This window comes from Rhododendron vialii, chromosome 2a, assembly GCF_030253575.1.
Source record: "Rhododendron vialii isolate Sample 1 chromosome 2a, ASM3025357v1".
NCBI classification, from domain to species: domain Eukaryota; kingdom Viridiplantae; phylum Streptophyta; class Magnoliopsida; order Ericales; family Ericaceae; genus Rhododendron; species Rhododendron vialii.
The window spans coordinates 3220570-3239584 of NC_080558.1; the positions used below are offsets into that span (position 1 = coordinate 3220570).

The 19015-nt window shown below is 39.5% G+C and overlaps 3 protein-coding genes and 1 pseudogene across 8 annotated transcripts in view; all 4 read right to left on the minus strand.

Annotated features, from left to right (window-relative positions):
- Positions 1–1935: 1935 nt before the first annotated feature.
- Positions 1936–5431, minus strand: LOC131316795 (uncharacterized). 5 transcript variants are annotated; one of them, XR_009197278.1, is made up of 5 exons: positions 5316–5431; positions 4876–4984; positions 4155–4278; positions 3407–3518; positions 1936–2151 (listed from the first exon to the last, which is right to left on the minus strand). XR_009197278.1 is itself a non-coding variant. In XM_058346246.1 (3 exons), the coding sequence occupies exons 1-3, from the start codon at positions 4365–4367 to the stop codon at positions 2063–2065; spliced, it is 414 nt and encodes a 137-aa protein (XP_058202229.1). In that variant the 5' UTR covers positions 4368–4477; the 3' UTR covers positions 1936–2062. The 5 variants fall into 5 exon arrangements, 1 of the variants encoding a protein (XP_058202229.1); XR_009197276.1 differs by having other exon boundaries at positions 5253–5421; XR_009197279.1 differs by having other exon boundaries at positions 3407–3526; positions 5253–5421.
- Positions 5432–6097: 666 nt separating this feature from the next.
- LOC131316796 (protein LIKE EARLY STARVATION, chloroplastic-like) lies at positions 6098–7577 on the minus strand. Its single transcript, XM_058346247.1, has 2 exons — positions 7364–7577; positions 6098–6592 (listed from the first exon to the last, which is right to left on the minus strand). Exons 1-2 carry the CDS (start codon positions 7377–7379, stop codon positions 6279–6281), a joined length of 330 nt encoding a protein of 109 aa, XP_058202230.1. The 5' UTR covers positions 7380–7577; the 3' UTR covers positions 6098–6278.
- A 3222-nt stretch (positions 7578–10799) lies between these two features.
- LOC131316780 (putative calcium-transporting ATPase 13, plasma membrane-type) overlaps positions 10800–19015 on the minus strand; it is a 30684-nt gene continuing 22468 nt past the window's right edge. The window contains exon 4 of one of the 2 annotated variants that reach the window (XM_058346228.1): positions 10800–10988. The gene's annotated coding sequence lies outside the window, so the exon portion shown is untranslated. Of the gene's footprint in view, positions 11025–19015 lie in introns of both variants that reach the window. The other variant, XM_058346229.1, reaches the window with a different exon arrangement.
- Positions 10966–16560, minus strand: LOC131316976 (putative calcium-transporting ATPase 13, plasma membrane-type; annotated as a pseudogene).

Consider the following 19015-nt stretch of genomic DNA (forward strand, 5'->3'; position numbering starts at 1 on the left):
CCACCAACCATTTTTATGTTGTAGAATTGTACACTCAAAATGTGAGAATCAAATATGGTAGCGTGGGTCATTCGAGAAACCGGCCTCCTATGTAAGGGTTAATTCGTAAGCACGACGACTTCATACACCAATTGATGAATTTCTCTCTCTAGGGTCTTGGTACGTACATCTCCCATTCAAGAATGTGAAAATTTTCATTCACCAACTCTTGAGATAGATGCAATGGCAATGGCCGGAGGAGTTCATTGTGATTTGTAACTTTCTAGTAGTATTTTTCACACTTTTTTCCTCAATAACGTACTGCATGGGAAATGAAGGTGGTTGATCGTTTGAATTCAATTTAAACGTACGTGTTGACTCTTAATTAATTAGTAAAAGGTATTTGGATAAGGATCATGCAAATATCTTATTAAACAATTAGTACTCAATGGTAAAAAGATAACAGCTGGGGTCTGAGATTTCTTTTCAGTATATTAATTTAAAGACTTGTTGAAGAAGAAGAAATTTGCATGGAAAAGAGATAACATAAGTACATAACGTAGGAAGGAATGTAGGAGAATATATATAGAATAATGCCACAGTCAACAAGTTAGTAGGGTGGTAGGTGAGATGAGATCACTGGAATGGATACAATTCTTCAATTAAGTAATTGTGGTTGAAATATGACCGGGAGGGGTTGGCTTGTTGTAACGACCCGCGTCAATTGACCCGCTTACTCTTAGCTTAAATAAGCGGCTTAAAAAGTTATCCTTAGGTTATACAGTAACTGGTCAGAATCCCTTATATTTCACATCCATTTCCCACAAATTCCCGATGTGGGACATTTGGGGCACTCACATTGATGGTCTCAGATTCAAAACCTCTCATGTGCTATCAATTCTTTTGGGAGTAGTCCATAAGGAACCTTGCTCTAACTTTAATCATGGCCCCCTAAACTAGTCAAGGTACGCGTAAGCTGAGTCGAACACCTGAATTATCATAAATTGTGGTTTTGATATGCCTTCACATAAATTCAGTCGAGCTCGACGCATAATCGACTAACTAGAAACCTGTGGTCAAGAGAGTTATACTTGTAATAAAAAAAGAAGAGTTCATACTTAAATACGCCAATTCAAAATAAATTTTGAAGCTCAGCAATTTATGCGAGTCCTGCTCAAACCCAGATCAACAAACTCGTGTCTGCATTCTTTGTAAACCAAAACAACCTACTCTATTGAAGCTCGTTTGGAATTCGATAAAAGAAAGGATAAGCAATCCAAATTAGTCAGTTAGAGTCAATGGTTTAATCCCACAGACCATATTGTTTTTCTGAATTTAAAGCGCTCCTCATTTTTGTTTTTACAAAATGATAAGTATAACTAAACAAGCCTATCGGTGGCTTCCCATATCAGGAAGTTTGGGGTTTTTTTTTTGGTACATCTGAAATTAGGAAGTTTGGGTTTGTAGGACCAGGTTTGTGTGTTCGCTAAAAGGATCCTCTTGCCTCTCACTATTTAGCAATTGCCTAGTTGAGTGGGCTAAATATGCTCAGAAAAACCAATTCCCTGGCCCAACTTCAACCATGAAAAGGGGGCCAATCGTTTTATGCCGTTGGACCCGTCCGAAGGATGGGTGCGGCTTTCGGGCCTTTGTCATGGGCTGGCTTCCCACATTAGGAAGTTAGGGTTCATGTGCGTTACTCTGTTAAAATGGTACTCTTGCCTCTCACTAGCCAGCAATCGCCTAGTTGAGTGGGTTAAGTAGAATCACCCTCTTTCCCTCTGCTCAAAAAACAAGCCTGTCAGTTCCCCTGTATTGGCGGTGACATACTTTTTCAAGTTCTTTCATCGTCGAGCTTTGAAGAGTGCTAAGGAAGCGATTTTCACACTACCCTTTATTTGAATATGGTATCTCAATACAATGAAAACTGATATAATTTACGTAATGCATATTTTTTTGGCTGACTAGGTGAATTGCAACATGCAAGGCACGTATGTTATGCCCGTTGAAGAGAGCAAATTTTGAATATTTCTGAAATCGTTGCAGTAGTTGGGGATGTCTTGAATATGCTCCTTCTCGATGGTTAGGAGGTCTCAATTGGAGCAATTCCCTTTATTGCCTTGTCACTTGCTTTCCAACTTCCCCACAGTCTTCTACTTGCAAGTTCAATATCTACACAATGAAAATATGTATAAAAGCAAGTATATATGCAAACTCTTTCCACACCTCCAGATATCTGGTGCCAAATCGTCTTCAATGTTAGTGTGTGGGGCTGTCCAAAGTTCCTTCAATGGCTAGAATACAAGAAAAACGATCCTATGAACTTGTTACTCAAATCATACGGAAAGTTGTCCAACTCCTTTGCTTAACATATTGAATGGAAAAGGTAACAAATTTTTACAAGAATTCATGAAGCCAATCATCAAACTGAAATGTTATTGCCGTCTAATGTCTAATGCAAAAAAATATATCATCAGGACACCCTAGAACTGTAGAGCATGATTTGTTTTGTCTTCTAGACATAATTTTTGACATCTAAACAACTATTATGACATAGAAAGTAAAAATGTATTAAGGTGGAACATAGAAACCTGTTAATTCATGAAGCAACTGGTCGATCTTAGGTTGTTATACAACATATAGAAATTAACACAATGTGATGAGCCCAACTTGTGCTAAAAATTATTGGTCTGGCTACTTACTGGAGTCTAACTTTTAATGCCAGTACCGATTAAAGCCTTTGTACCAAAGTTTTCTGTTATTCCCTTCAATTCATCCACTGGGATAGTTGGGACAGCAATGGTAGGGATACCTACAGTTTTTGTGTCCTTTATTAGGCCAGCTTCAGTAGCATGGCATCATTAATTTCTACTCAGTTAAGTGAGGATGAAAATGAGAAGCCTTCAATTACGGAATGAAAACAAAGGCGAATGACACAACACTAAAAATGCCAACATGGGGCACTATAGTTTGTTTATATGGATCCAAACAGAATAAAAACTTAATAAGGAAACTAAAAACACAAGTAAACCAAGCAGTGATAGTGTTTAAATGAGCCAACATAATCAGCCTGCAAATATTCGTGATACCACCTCGAAAACACAAGTAAACCAAGCAGTGATAGCATTTAAAACCTTAAATGAGCTAAGATAATCACCATTTTAAATGAGCCAAGACAATCGCCCTGCAAATATTCGTGATACCATCTCGAGTTCGGAAAGCACTGAAATTAATAAAATGGAAAGGACTTAAAGGTCTCTGGATTCACACTCGAAGCATAGAATGCAAACCTTGAAATTCCAACTCCTACAACTAAAAGATATCTGTCTTTCATATTTGTCCAATAAAGGCCTTCTTTAGTATTTCAAATAATGAAAGAGAAACTATTGTAATACATTTAAATCCTGCAAAGTGATTAATTAACTACCTGATGCATTATTTCCTGTGAACTGTGCATTGTTAGAAGCCCATTGCATATCATCGTCATTGCAATAGTCGAGGCAACTCATGATTGATTTCCAGTTCCTCAAGGGAGCAAGCTGGATGTCTCCAGGAAAAAAAAAATTCAGCATGCAAAATAATATATAGATCTTCATATTTGAAAAAAAAAACTCAGGACCAGAAGCTAGCTAAGAGAATTTAAAGAAAAGAAAAAGAAGGCAAGCAATCTCATCCTAAAACACACTATTAGTGTTAGAGCATTCTGAACATCTAATTGAATATACTCCATCAACACAATACATTCGAAAATATAGCAGCAAAACAGCACATGCTATGGTAACCATTCCTACGTATAGGTAAACCACTAACCATATGGTCCATATGTTTGCACTCAGGCAGGGAGACAGAACTTTTGCCCTCAGATATGTGACTTTAATTGAAAGAGGGGGGTAAATATAGCCAAGACTCAAAGGTAACTTCATACACAAACTGCTTATACACGTTTTGTCGTTACCCAAGTCTTTTGTATTGTTTTTTTTTTTTAAGTAACTGTATTGTTTGTTGATTTTGTGAAAGTAGAGGGTAACAACTTAGAATAATGTGCCATAGCCTAATATCAGCAACCAATGCACATGGCCAAAAATTAAACCTTGTCCAACCGAAAATACATAAAACCCACCCAAATGACAACCCAAATCCAGCCTAAATCGTGTAAAAAGAATTTAGAAAATTACCTTTAGAATATCTGAACCCTCAATCTGGAGCCACGAAGCTGTAGATGGGCAACTATTGGCCCATTTCTTCCCTGTTTTTTCTTTCAACCAAAATCCTAATCCTAGAAATATGCGTTCACGGAACCTCCGATCGACAACCAACAAACCCGAAAAATAAAAAATTGCAACCTCATTAGCCAAACCAAACAACATGCAAACCACAGCGAAGAACATAAATCAGAGATATCCACCGAAAACCTATAGTTTATGCACTTTCAAGTTAAGTTCTAGCTATTTCCACCAAATCTAACTACGCAATATCTTAACCCAAGTTATGATGGTTTAATTATAGAGTGGTGCTATTTGCACCGATGAAAAGGGGAGGGAAACGGTACCGACCGCCGCGCTCGGCGGTCTCCGGCCACCGGACGGCCGATCCGAGCCGTCCAAAAATTTTAAAAAAAAAACCGAGGGGCCCAACGCGGGAATCAACGGCATCCGATGTGTGTAGGGTGCTTGATCTAGACACCCTATTTTTCGTGTATATATTTTGGACGGCTCGGATCGGCCGTCCGGTGGCCGGAGACCGCCGCGCGCGGCGGTCGGTACCGTTTCCCTCCCCTTTTCATCGGTGCAAATAGGATTTCTGTTAATTATAGATCCTAAAAAATCAAACCACTGAAACGAATAATTGGAACACAATCTACTATCAAACTGGCTGGTACAGCACGTAACATCTTACCAAGAGAAGCAAATCAAGATTTGACAATCCAAATTCGTTCCTTCAATTCTTCTTCTCCGCTTCTGACCCCCCTCACCAACCAAAGAACCATAGAACCAACTTTACCTCTCTGCAAAATCAACACCAACAATCACAATCCGAATACCCAGAGAAATTAGCACTAACAAACGCATGCAAAGCAGGCAAATCAGATATATAGAAACAAAATTCAAACAGAACCCTAGATCGACAACCAGGAAGGATTAACACCCACAGAAAATCTGTTTACCTTATGCAATTTCTGGAAGTCAGCTTCTCATAAATCGAAACCCACTCTCACAAATTACTGCTAAACCCAACAATTAGCCTATCGAAACCCACACCGATTAAGAACTTACCTAGCGAGCGACGTTTACGATTTAGACGACAATATTTGTCGGAGCCGCAGTAACTGGACTTACCCTCTCCAGGGCTAACGACGGCGACGACGGCACAGTAGCTTCGAAGGCGGAGGAACACCATGCTCTTATGATTTAGCTCGACCAAAACACACACACACACACACTCTCTCTCTCTCTCTCTCTGGTTTAGAGCAAGAAAAGGAGGAGCTGAGCTAACGAAGCGAATTGGTTCACATAACCCCCACCGTAATCCCTCACGCCACGTAACCCACTAAATGCAAGAGATAAAATGACCTTTTGCCCAAGCAAGCAAACACAACATCCTTACAATTAAGGGACATAATTGTCCAAATTGGCTCAAAATTGCCAAGCGATGAAATCACCAAAGTGCTTCTTATTTAGGATGAGTAGGAAAAAGGAAAAGATAGAAACAAGATCAACTCTTAATGCATGTAAACTGTTACACTTACAAGGATACTGTTGGGTTGAGACCCTGACCCTGATTCTGCACCCCAAGCACAAGCACGCAAACACAATCAAGCACAAACAGGAGAGATGCGAGGAAAAATTTTGTATATGTGTTAATCACAAATCAAATATAATATATATGAAAAACCCTCACGGGCACGCCACAACCCGGCTGCCATCTCTCTCTCCCTCACTCCGGTGGCTCTCCGACAGTCTCTCCAGACATCTCCGAGGCTCAACCGGTTCACACTCCCTTACCCTCTCGCTGTCTCACTCAGCCACACATACACATGCAGCCTTATCACAAGACTTTTATATCACCGGGGTTTTATCCCCTGCACACACACCCACACCACTTGGGTGTACCCAACAGATACAACAGAACTTCAGAAAATAGATATGCTCCTCTTCAAGTTATGTAAGCTACTATATATCCTGGGTATGCCCTTCTGTAAGCACTATGGTCATATGAAAACGGAAACAATTTTCAAGTCTCATGAGTACTCAGGTGGTTTCCGAACTTCACGAAACTGGACTGAATTCTCGAAGCAATGTTCAAACCCAAAAATGGGGATACCTCTCGTACCACGTGTCTTGCTCCGCATGAGTATCCCAGTGCTCGCCACAGCTGCTCTTTCCGTACTTATTCACCCATCCAGATCCGTTGTGACCCTCACCCCAAGTGCGGTTCCACCGCTCTCCATATTTTCCTTGCCACCATGTCTCCCCTTGTTTGACACCATGACCATTTGAATCGAAGTTCTCAACCCTTGCCACCCCATTTTGACCAGCCGTCACCCTAGGAGCGCTCGGCCCATTTGTCCGCTTATTTCGTGCTGCTGCCCTTCCCGTCATACTTCTCGTCCCACCTGTCAAAAAGATAAACTTTGGTAAACTTGCAGGATTGATACAACTAAGCTCGGTTGAGTAGACTTGGTCTTCAAACGAACGGGTATTCAAATTACTTATACTACTCCCTCCGTTCCATATTGAGAGTCTACCATGAAAAGTCATGTCATTTTTCAAATAAAAAAATCAATTACTTTCGTGTATAATTTTTTAATTTTTTTGCACCAAATTAAAGTATTAATCGAGATCTTTAATACGGTGCGAAAAAAATTGAAAAATTATGCACAGAAGTAGTTAATTTTTTTATTTGAAAAGAGGTAAGAGAGAGAAAGTGAGACTGTCATTGTGGAACGGATGGAGTATGAGACAAGCTCACTTTGAAATTTAGGTCTGCGAGTTCGGCATTGAGTTTGAGGAGAGAAAAAAGACAACCAACTTAACAAGTTTGGTTTCTCTATGGTGTTCAAACTTTAAAGACCATTTAGCAGGACAACAGGCTAGGAGCAACAACAAAAATCGACAAAAAAAGGGTAAAGGGCAGTAATAAAGACAATTGATTGGAATCATGCTAGTATATAGGAGAAAATTACAGAAAGATGTACCAATTTAACTGTGTCAATTACTCAGTTAAGCACAGACAGAACAAGGATCGATGCTTCATGCCACAACCTAATTCACATGTTAGATTTTGAGAAAAAAGACGAATTTGGAACATTCTCTAGAACCATATCCGATCAAGAATAACCAGGAATCCAACCTTAATGCAGTATGAAAATGTAAAAATTCAATACCTTTCGTGCCAAACATGATCGAGCATGGCCAGGCTCGAGGAGTGTGTTGGGGTCAATGCTGCACCACTTACGTGCCCATTTCTCTGCTTTGCCAGAGGCATCATAGTGTTCCCACCATTTCTCATGCCACTCATCGCCTTGTCCGTTCTTCCTCCACTTGTTGGCTGTTTTCTCGAAGTGCGTAACTCCACAATCCTGCAAAAAGTCACAATACAACCAGACTCTTAAGCATATTGAATTCGTAAATTTTTTGTGAAATCTATAAATTTTCATCCATACATGATACATCGTTCCATTATTGCTTGTACCGTGGTGTTGTTATTTAGGAAGGCAAGAGATGAGTGAGATCATTTCCGTATCACCAAGGAAAGGCGTATAAGTGAAGTTACAGAAAAATCAATTCAATTCCCCTCTTAGAAGAGCTATAAATTACACCCAAAAATCTTTTAAGCAGGTCCACAACCATGGCCAAAATAATCGTAAACAATCAGAATCTACAGCGTTCTTTTTTAATCCACAAACCCGTTATTTTTCCATGAAAACTGTCTCTTTTACGAAATGCGGCCTGTGCCACGTCATGCTAATTTCCACAATTACAACACCACGAGAATAATGTTATTTTTCCATGAAAACTGTCTTTTTTAAGGTTTGTAATATATATTTTGATTGTTCCGGAAAATTATGCCTTCATTACATTACTTTGTTTTTACTCAATGATTGAAATTTACAATTCAATTTCCCTTAGTTTTTGGCCTTGCGCTTAATTACTATTTTTGCTTAAGATTATTAGTACAATTTGCCTCCACTAAAGGTAAATTCTGGGTCCGCCACTGACTCCACATCCTGTGGAAACTCAGTACATAACCCCTACTAAGTTTATGTACCCCACCCACTTCACTTGGAATCTGACTCTTCCAAACACAGCTTTACATTTTGATGAATGTACCTATCTTAAAAAGAAATGAAGCATATAACAAAAAAAAACTCCAAACTTAAAAAGAAAAGAAGTGCACCCCATTGGTTATATCTGTGCACCCCATTGGTTATATCTGTTTGGTTGCTTGTAGACCACAGATGCGAGCGCCACCAAAGAACAGAGAGATATTGATGACATTTTCGCTCACTCCTTTTAAAGCTTCTTGTAATTTTAACTCAAAAGAATAAAATTCTTCTTCTTATCTTATAAAGAAAAGAAAAAAGAATGGAAAGATTAAACCCTTCGGCTGTCATTGTTTCTTTTGCTGTTTGGGAATTGAAGATGTAATTCGTAGCTGGAAAAGTAGATCTAGAGTCTCTCTTCTTCTTTTTTTGGTAAATTGTTTTCCATTGAAAACCAACCCAGAATACAGGATCACCAGGGCATACCCCTGCAGCCATACAATCAATCAAACAATCAACATAGCTAAAACCAATCAGTTATGGAAACAAACAAACAAGTAAAAGGAACAGAACCACCTAGCTAGCTCCAAAAACAAACAACTAGTTGCAGGGAAAAAAAACAATGGGAGTCGTCACACGTCCTCTTCACATGCAAAAGAAATACGGTTTTGAAAACAAGTGGGAAAAGTTTCTAGGGTTTTGAATCCACTCCACCCCTTGTAACAGTATTTATGCAATGATAAATGTTAATTACTCGAATCAATCCGGATATCATTAGGGTTCGTGGGCCCTCCTAGTATTGCTGAAAGATTTTTATGAATCACCGTATAGCATGGAGTATTGCCGTCTAACACAAACCGTCTTATTAGTATGACTCGTCTCTATGGCTCAAATCGTCTAATAGCACTGCTTATCTTACAGAGCATAACCCATCTTATCCGGTTATCACAAAATAAACAATTATAAACCGTTGTATGAATGTGCGTAAAATCTAGAAAATCATACACAAGATCAAATAGGAAAAATTAACATTACATATAAATCTTTAAATCATACAACCGCGATTCGAATAACATAACACAAAATCAAAACATAAATATTATTACTCAGAGTTCGAGCTTCATCTATACCCTAGAAGATGAGTTTAGCCAGACATCGGAATTGAACCCGTCTGAATTCGGTTGGGAGCCGACATTGAGAAGGTGATCAATCTCCTTTGCACATCCTCTGTTTTCTAATTCTCTTTTCTTGGTCCAAAGGCTCAGTCAAAATAAGTAAGAAAAAGTAGCCTTGTGGGCCCACCAAGTCATGCATCAAATTGTAAAAATGCATTGCCACCAATTTCTCTTCCAAGAATACGTGCACAGAAGAAGCAATAATAGGAGGAAACATTATAAGGCGCGATCCATGATTCTTTTAATTTGATCAGCAGCTAACCACGTACATCGAATTTAATCGGTTTTTATGTATTAAGCTTCCGAAATACCTACAATACAAAAATCAAGTATTAAATTCCGAGTAACAATATAAATGGACTTAGCAAGGATAATTTAAGGGACGCTAATGTAAACATTTACGCGCCGATCAGGTTGCTTCTGAAAGATTCTTCTAATTCTTTCAAACCAAAGTTTATATGTAACTGAAGTGATAGAGAGATCGATTATGAACATTGAGCAGCATGCCTGAAGCTCAGAGTTTTCCTGTGTTGGGCAGCCCAGTCCACTTCACCAAGCAAGTTGAGGGCAGCCCTATTAATTGCATTCTTTTGTAGAAAAAAAAAAACTCCCTACACTAGTAGAATAAGGGCAGCTGAAGAACAAATGGCCATGATCCTCCTAGGCCAGCCCACAAAGCACAAAAACTCCATCAGTACTGGTATGGTTTAACATAAAACCCATTATGTATCAGTATCGTATAGGCCGTTACATAACAAATTTTTGGACTTCCGATACTGTTATTTACTTTTGTAACGGCAGTTATGGTCCAATATCGGCCAATACATGACCATATTACCAATACTGTTACGTTTTTTGATACTGCGATTTAAAACCGGTGATTCAGTGATAATGCCGACACTGTCCAATCTACATTGAAGATCCACATTTCAACCCAAATGTGTTACAACTTCACTGTTTTCTTTCCTTGTCTTGTAGAAGGGGTCATCTACCTCTAGGCCAATGCCATCTTCCATTCAAAATCCAGCAAATCTTCCATCTTCCTTTCAGGGCCAAACCAAAAAAAAGCGCTTAGTACAGCTTCAATTTTGCCCTCACTCTTATTTCGATGAGCGTAGTTCTGTACTTTTCCAATATAGAGTATCTTACATATCTCTTTGATGCTCTAATAAGCGTCACAATACGAATGTTGAAAAGTTATTATTGGCTAGATGGCATACCTAAATTCTATTGACCGGATGATCCGGTTGGCTAAATTCCTTTGTCAAATGACTTGATGCTTTTGATAGGTCCCAATGTTGTCTTACTGAGCTCTTGCGTTCTTAGTTTCTATCCAAGTCAGAAACAGAGATTGCTATTGTTGTAAAGAGGAAGGAAAGACGCTATGATAAATATTCCAACAAATATTATTACATAGCTGGTAATGAAACCAAGTCATTTCTTAATAAGTATGTTGTATGCATGATTTCTTATTTCTCCAGTTCCATAACAAAGAGACGTATTGTTCTAAATAAAATAAACAACACATCAAAGAACTTGAACTCCCCTTCCCTTAGATAAACTACCGACACCTACGACATAATCAAACACCAAAAACCCAACACAAACTTATTCACAGAGCTTTTGAATTCCCCAATTTGAGATAGCTGAGAAATGGCTTCTCTAGAACAGGAATCCATTTGACAGTCCATCCAATAGGCCAAGAAACTGAAGCAAATCCAACGCAAACTCCCCACTGCCACCAATTCAACCTCTCCGTATCCGCAAACTTCTTCAAGAACTCCACCATCACCACCTGAAGCACAATTGTCACCCCAACAATCACCAAAAACAACTTGCTCTTGTGAATTCCCTCGAACACATTCTTCTTCTCGAGCTTCCTCGCGTTGAATTTGTTGAACACTTGACACAGCACGAAGACATTGAAGATCATTGTGTCATTGACTTTCGAACTCACATTGAAGATCGCTTCACCTTTGAACTGTAACGTAAGCAGTACCGCGATTTGATAAGCTGCCTGAGAGAGTAAGTTCCTCCACATAACGTTGGTTATGAGAGGCTTTGTTCGACCCACTGGAGGTTTCTCCATTAGCTCCTTTGTGGGTTTTTCAGTGGCTAAAGCCAATGCTCCCAATGTGTCCATAATCAAGTTAACCCATAACAATTGAACCGCGGAAAGTGGGACCTCTCCGGCTGAAACCGCAGCGACAAAGTTGATGACAAGGGCAGCAACATTCACAGTGAGCTGAAACTGAATGAACTTCTGAATGTTGGTATAAACACATCTCCCCCACCTTAAAACAGTGGCCACGGACCCAAAATTGTCGTCTAAAATGACAATGTAAGAGCTCTCTTTCACCACTTCGGTCCCCTGTATCCCCATCGACAGGCCTATATCGGCTTCTTTCAGTGCTGGCGCATCGTTGGTTCCATCCCCAGTGACCGCCACCACTTGCCCTTTTTGTCTCAAGCATTGCACCATTAGGAGTTTGTCGAATGGAGAAGATCTCGCCATCACGCAGATTTTGTCGACCTTCTCCATTCGTTCCTCTGGTGTGTAGTTCCTGAATTCCACCCCTTCTACCAGTGCTCCACTTTCGATGTCCTGGTTAGGCTTGAGTATCCCACATTCGGTTGCTATCGCTCTAGCCGTGAAAATATTGTCACCCGTGATCATTTTCACGCTCACTCCTGCATATTGACACTCTTCCACAGCTTTTTTCACACCCGGGCGACACGGATCCTTCAAACCACCTAGCCCCAAAAGGGTTAAACAGTTTTCCTCTATATGGGTTTTTCCCTCTTCATTTTCTTGTTCTGGAACTTGCTTGTGGGCGAGTGCGATGCACCGTAGGCTACTAGCAGCCATACCTTGGATTATTTGATCAAATTTTTTCCTTTCAAAATCATCCAAAACCTTGATGTTTCCAGAGACATCGTAGTAATTCGAGCACATTGCCAGTACCATCTCTGCTGCCCCTTTCCAGTGCACATTCGTCGTGTTTTCACCCTTCTTCCTCATCAAAGCACCACTTTTTTTCTTCGTCGAGTTGAATGCTTCAACATGTACAATCTCACAACTCTGCTTGAGTCCCTCCATATCCAAGTTCAGTTCCAAAACAGCCCAAGAAAGAATCGCCTTTTCCGTAGGGCTACCAGAGAACTCAAATTCGGACCCTGAAATGGACTTGTAAACCGAACCAGTCGTGTTCAGACCAACACCTTGGTGAAGTAATTCAAAAACACTGGTTGCAAGAGAAGAGGAGCCATTTTCATTTACAAAGTCCTGGCCAAGCCAGAATTTTGTCACCTTCATCTGGTTAAGTGTGAGGGTTCCGGTTTTGTCCGTGCAAATAGTGGTAGCCGAACCTATTGTTTCGCAAGCAGAGAGCTTGCGAACCATGGCATTGTCACTCATCATCTGCTTTATCGAATAAGCCAGAGTGAGAGTCACAGCCAGAGGCAACCCTTCTGGAATCGCGAGGACCACTATAGTCACTGCAGCCGCTATGATTGCTACGACAGAGTTGATGATGTCGTCGGCTTTGGTCTTGCTGCCGGTGTACTCTGTATTCCCATTTTCGTCTTGTGTGTTTCCGGTGAAGTACCGGATGAGTAAGACGACGAGGACCAGGAAAGCGACGAGTAAACCGACTTTCCCGATGGATGAGGTGAGTGTGTTGAGCCTGGATTGTAGCGGGGTTTCTTCGTTGGAGTCGTTGCTGATTGTGCTCATCATTTCTCCCCATGTTGTGTTCATTCCGACTGAGGTGACTAACATTCGGCCAAACCCATCAGCTACCTGTTGGAAATTCAGAGACTTATTAAGATGTTGAATTGTACACAAAGTATCTTATACTAATCATGGAGAATCCAAGCACTCTCTCCTACTCAGCCAACCACTCTCTCTCCTCTTTCTCAGCCTCTAAATCCTAGCTGTCAAAAACACATTAACCAAAATTTCTCGTGTATCATGATGACCATCTTTTCTCACACAAGGCCAGTACACATACACACACTTCCCACTACAAACCAGTATCTTATTGGGATATATATATAACAGATATTGCGTGATCTATGAACAGGAAACTAGCAATACTTTGAGGCAAATATAGTGAAATTAGAGATATGTAAATAGTTGTTGAGTAAGAGCGTGACAATTTTCACCCATCTCGCAATTTTAAACCACGCCTAGCAAAAAAAACAACACTTAGCAAAAACTAATTAAAATTTGCCTCATTATAAATTTATTCTTCCGAAATTAGGCCCCATTCTCCCTAAATTTTGATTTGGTGTTTTTTTTCTATATTTTTGTTTTTCATAATTTTTTTTTTGGCTTTTCGTCGTAATCTTTGGAATTAATCATTCTTCTTGATGAGGAAAAAATGTATAAAAAACTGCACCAAAGTTAAAAAGAATTCATGTAAGACAACAAAAGTATAAAAAATACAAATTGTTTGGCATTTTCACATCTTTAGTTAATTTTTTTTTAATTTTTGCTCATAATTTTTCTTTTTAGACTACTCTTATCGAGACGAATGATTAATCCGAAAAAATTAAATAAATCGAACAAAAATTTAGAAAAGGACAAATAGTGAGCATGAGGTGTAACCGAGTTGTGAACTTATTGACTTGAGCACCTGATTAACAAAGGGTAAATTACTGAAATCTCCCCCGATTAACAAAGGGTAATTTAACAAAATTACAAATTACAAATTGCTCCCTCACATTTGTCGTGATGTTGCTGCTAGGAAATTCGACCAAATTTGTTTGACATCATCAAATCCTAATTACAATAAAACACACTGTCCTTTTATAACTTTTGAATGGCTGCAAAGGTGTGAAAATTGTCTTTTACAAGCTAAAAAAAGACAAGCTGGTCAAGTATAATTATAACTTTATGATGTCAGACAGATTCGATCGAACTTTCTAGCGGCCACAAAACGACAGTAGAGTAATTTGTTCTGAGACAGGGGGTATTTTGTGGTTTTCCAAACATGATCGGGGCAATCTATAACTTTCAAAAATCCCGAGGTGATTTTGGTAATTTACCCATAGGAAATTGGAAGAATAGATTCTACCCACTTTAACAAACTTTTCAATGGTAAAAATTAGAATCTTTACCGGCCAAAGGAAAAGGGGAAGGAAAAGGGGAAGGGAAGGGAAGGGAATTTTCTAGCTTCATCGCTTGCCTGTCTTTGGGTTTAAGGAATCTTTCATCATTTCCGTTGTGAGGGACCCCAGCCCGTTCCATAAACCTTCTTATTTTATAAGTATTTATTTTGATGCTTTATTCCACAAAACTCAAATAAGCAGCTTATTTTCACATTTTCAAACTTAAAAATAATGTAAATGAAAAATAATTTTTCAATTTTTGTTGCACCGTATTAAAGATCTCAAACAAGATCCACAGTGACAGGAAAATTATTTGCGTAAGCACATGATTTTTGAGCTTGAAATTACTTTTTAAAAAAATAAGTACTTAATCACCCTTTTGTGGAACACACCTTATTATTAGACAAAAAATAAGTTCTTACTTCGGTTCTGGAACGGGCTAGTCTACGAGTGAGTGGAAAATGCTTAGAAGCTCACCTCTTTTTTTTTTTTACTTGCTTAGAAGGTCACCTTGACCTTGCTGATCAGAAAAGCAGATTGCAATTCCAACGGAAAATTTTTCAAGAGCCGAGCAGGTACCACGTGGTGCCGGCTCACGCATCCGAGCTGTCTATTGCTTGTTTGAATGGCTCAGATTTGGAGAGAGAAAAATGAGAGAGAAAGTGATAGGGTAAGAGGAGAGAAAAGGTTTCAATCTAAGCCGTCCAAAAGTATATCGGACGGCTCGGATGCGCCGAGCGAGTACCACGTAGGATATACCCGCTCGACACTGAAAAATCACTCAATTCCAACACTCTGTACCATGGACACGTGGGGTCCTAAATAATGGACCTGGGCATATCGAATTTGTTCCTATAAAGGAGAAATGGCCCACGAGCTGCAGTTAAGGTTTTCATTTTCAAATGTGAATTGCAGTTATGGACATGGGACATGAGTCAAACGTCCAAGAAATTAACCCACACCCCATGACTGTTAACAAGAATTAAAGATGAAGAACGAGTCATGCACCAATCAAAACCCAGTGCTTATCCAATAATCAAACTTATTTTCAGCTAAGTTTACCACTTTTATTTTCTTGTAATCGATCAACTCAAGGGCGGAACATACAAGAGGCTACAGTGGGCTGTAGCCCAGGTGAAGTTCACATGAACGAAAAAAAGAGAGATCATAAGTAGGTTTGTAGCCCAATTAATTTTAGCCCAGCTCAATTTTTTCTTTAATAACCCAATTTCTTCTCTTTCCTTGTCGGTGAGCTGGGGAAAGCCCAACAAAACTTCTTCTCTTTCCTGTTTGCAGCCATTTGTGGGGAGTATGCTTAAATTTGTACTTATATTATTAAATGCAGAGTGTGCTTAGATTTGTTAAACGCAAAGCATTGGTGTTTGATTTGTGTGCTTAGATTTTTACTGATTTAGGTGATGCAGAGCACTGACTAATGTGCTCAAATTGGTTTAAAATGTTAGTTTTCTTACAATCTTACTCTTTAGGTTAAAATTATAAAGCATGTAGGAGGTCTCAATTCATCACATTCCAATGCTGCGAAATGTTGTAATGTTTTGATGAACGTTGGTCGGCATTTTGATTCATATATAAATTTTGGGTTAGCCGAGGGCAGAATCAGTTCCTAGTTCCGCTCTTGGATCAACTCTTTTAACCCGTTTCAATGGAGTTTGAGTTTATACCATCACTTTTGTTCTTTCTTTTCCTACGTGGTTAGGAAATTGTTAAATCCACTCCATGGTGGCAACCTCCAAACCATCTCGTGACTTTCCCTTTTAAGTCACATGCAATCGCTCTAGTTAGAAGTTAGATTCACGGTATTCAACCCTTCAACGTTAGGCGCAACGAGTCTTGACACGTCCGCAATTCAGTCAACAAGTGCCTACAAGCGCGTTCACGCTTTGCTCGGCGTCCAGTGCTAAAATGAAACAGCTCCCAACTGTGTATTACACACTTTGTAGGATTATATATCTGATCCATATTAAATTAGACAAAATGTACTAATACCTAAATACATACATGGTCCATTTCTTTGTTCATATCAGGTCAAACAAATAGACAAGTTTTTGGAAACTGAGGATTTGTTTAAGAGAAAATATCCTGTGAGTTACCATATAAAACGGTTTTCCGCGGGCTTCGTAGCCTTCACCATTTCATACTCTAATTTAGTCAGTCATCGGATATTGTATTCTAGTAGTAATTTCACGGGTTATTAATGGAATCTGTGTCTATGCTTTGCCGGTCAACTGAAGATTGCGTAACGTACGCTCAAGGAATGAGAAAAAGGTTCAGAAACAAAGAATCTCACAACAGTACTAAATTCATACCGAACATGGTAGATTCGCCGAAAAATTACTCGGTGCCCTTTGATACCGCGTGAGCACCGTCACATGATGTCTCCAAAATCCTACAATTCCGCACAGTGGCGACGGTCTGAGAGACTAGATCACCTTCTTCAATTTTCCGGCAAGAATGGGTCACTTGAATCCAGTGGAATCTTGAAAAACTCTATTTACATGTGTTTGGTTTGATTGCCTATAAGTGTCGACCCTGGCCCCTGAGCAGTTGAACCTATTGGATTTCTCTCATGAACCCACTTGATCATCATCGTCATTACATCCAATGACTCATCTTTCGCTACTTACCAAGATAAAGCATACCCCCAGTGGCGAACTCAGGAATTTGATATAGTATCAGCACCAATTTTTTTGGTAACCGTAATATATGAGTTATCATTAAGCATATTCACACTAAAAAAAAAATTTAGCATTCATGATAAAGTAACAATTTTAAAGTATATATGTATTTTAATAACCAGCTACTTGGGCAAACTTGTGTACCTCAACTATATATATGTGTTAAAACAAAATTATCACATGTCCATGATCTATTTTCCTATTATTAACTCTACGAGTACAAGTTTCAGCGACCAAAAGTGTATAAAAGCAATGTGTGGGTTCATATCGAGTACTACACAAATGATCGGAGACATTGGGAAAGTAGTGAAAACCTTGGTTCTGGCTATGGGAGGATAAATTTATGTTTTTTCTCCAAGGTGTGCACTATTTTCTAATGCCAAGATTTTGAAGAAAAAAAAAACTCGAGGGAGACTCGAACACACACGCACTTATTCACAAAGCCAACACTTTACCACTACACCAAGCATTGCTTACTTGCACATATTCGACATATAATATACACACACACACACACACAAAATCGAAAAAAACTAAAAGGGTGTGGAGGCACGTGACCCCACACCTTTATATAGGCTGCAAGACGCATAACAAGGAAATACGCATAATAAGAAAACCTAGACTAACTAGAAAAACATAAATAATAATCTGTCTAAACTAGAAACAGAATAATAAAACTTAGAAAATATGGCAACATAATATTACCTAATATTATGTTAACAACATGCCAGATGAGTCTGGAGTTGCCGTTGATACCACACATTCACATATGATTCACCGCTAGGTATATGGGTTCCATCCATTTGGAAAAAGCATATGAATTTCGCGTGAATGTGTGCTGTTAATTAAAGGACTCTGGAGCACATCACATGGCACTGAGCAATTACTCACTTTGACCACTAATCATTTTATAGAATTGCACTCAAAATGTGATAATCAAATACGGTAGCGTATTTTCAAAAAAAAAAAAAAAATACGGTAGCGTCATTCGAGCCTTTTAAAAGCGTTGTCCGCGACGAAAACGCCATCGATATGTAAGGGTTACTTCGTAAGCACGATGAAGTCATACACCAATTAATGAATTTCTCTAGGCTAGGGACCGGTTGAGGTTAATTCGTAAGAGCATCCACATTTCCCTCTCTATTTCCTCTTCTACACTAGAGTAGCGAGCCAACCCCAGGAAAACCCCCCAAAAAACAGCGTTATCAGCCTCATTGAAATCGCTAGAGCAGTAGCCAGAGCCACAATTCCTTGTTGAAACACACAAGGAACTATTCACTAACGTCCTTCCTCCCGCCCAATCTGGAGCAGCATTTGGCACCAAAATGGAACATATAGCCACAACTGATCCTTATTCATTCTCTCTCTTCCATTCTTGAATCTCATCACACTGAAGGTATTCTCGTTTCTCTCCATCTCCCTGTACTTTTTTTTTTGATATTGTGTGAAATTGGAAAATCCTATGTGTACCGACCATTTTTGGACCGAAACCGTACCGACGGCCGCGCGCGGCCGTCTCCGGCCACCGGACGGCCGATCCGAGCCGTCCAAAAATTTTAAAAAAAAAAACCGAGGGGCCCATCGCGGGAATCAACGTCATCCGATGTGTGTAGGGTGCTTGATCTAAACACCCTATTTTTCGTGTATATATGTATACACGAAAAATAGGGTGTTTAGATCAAGCACCCTACACACATCGGATGACGTTGATTCCCGCGATGGGCCCCTCGGTTTTTTTTTTTAAAATTTTTGGACGGCTCGGATCGGCCGTCCGGTGGCCGGAGACG

Bases quoted from the DNA above. Each gene is read 5' to 3' on its own strand.
- LOC131316795 (XM_058346246.1), bottom strand. From the start codon at position 4,367: ATGTTCTTCGCTGTGGTTTGCATGTTGTTTGGTTTGGCTAATGAGGTT. The intron at 3,519-4,154 runs GTAATTTTCTAA...GGAGACATCCAG, and splicing joins AGGGTTCAGATATTCTAAAG to CTTGCTCCCTTGAGGAACTG. The intron at 2,152-3,406 runs GTAGTTAATTAA...TTCATTGTGTAG, and splicing joins CACAGGAAATAATGCATCAG to ATATTGAACTTGCAAGTAGA.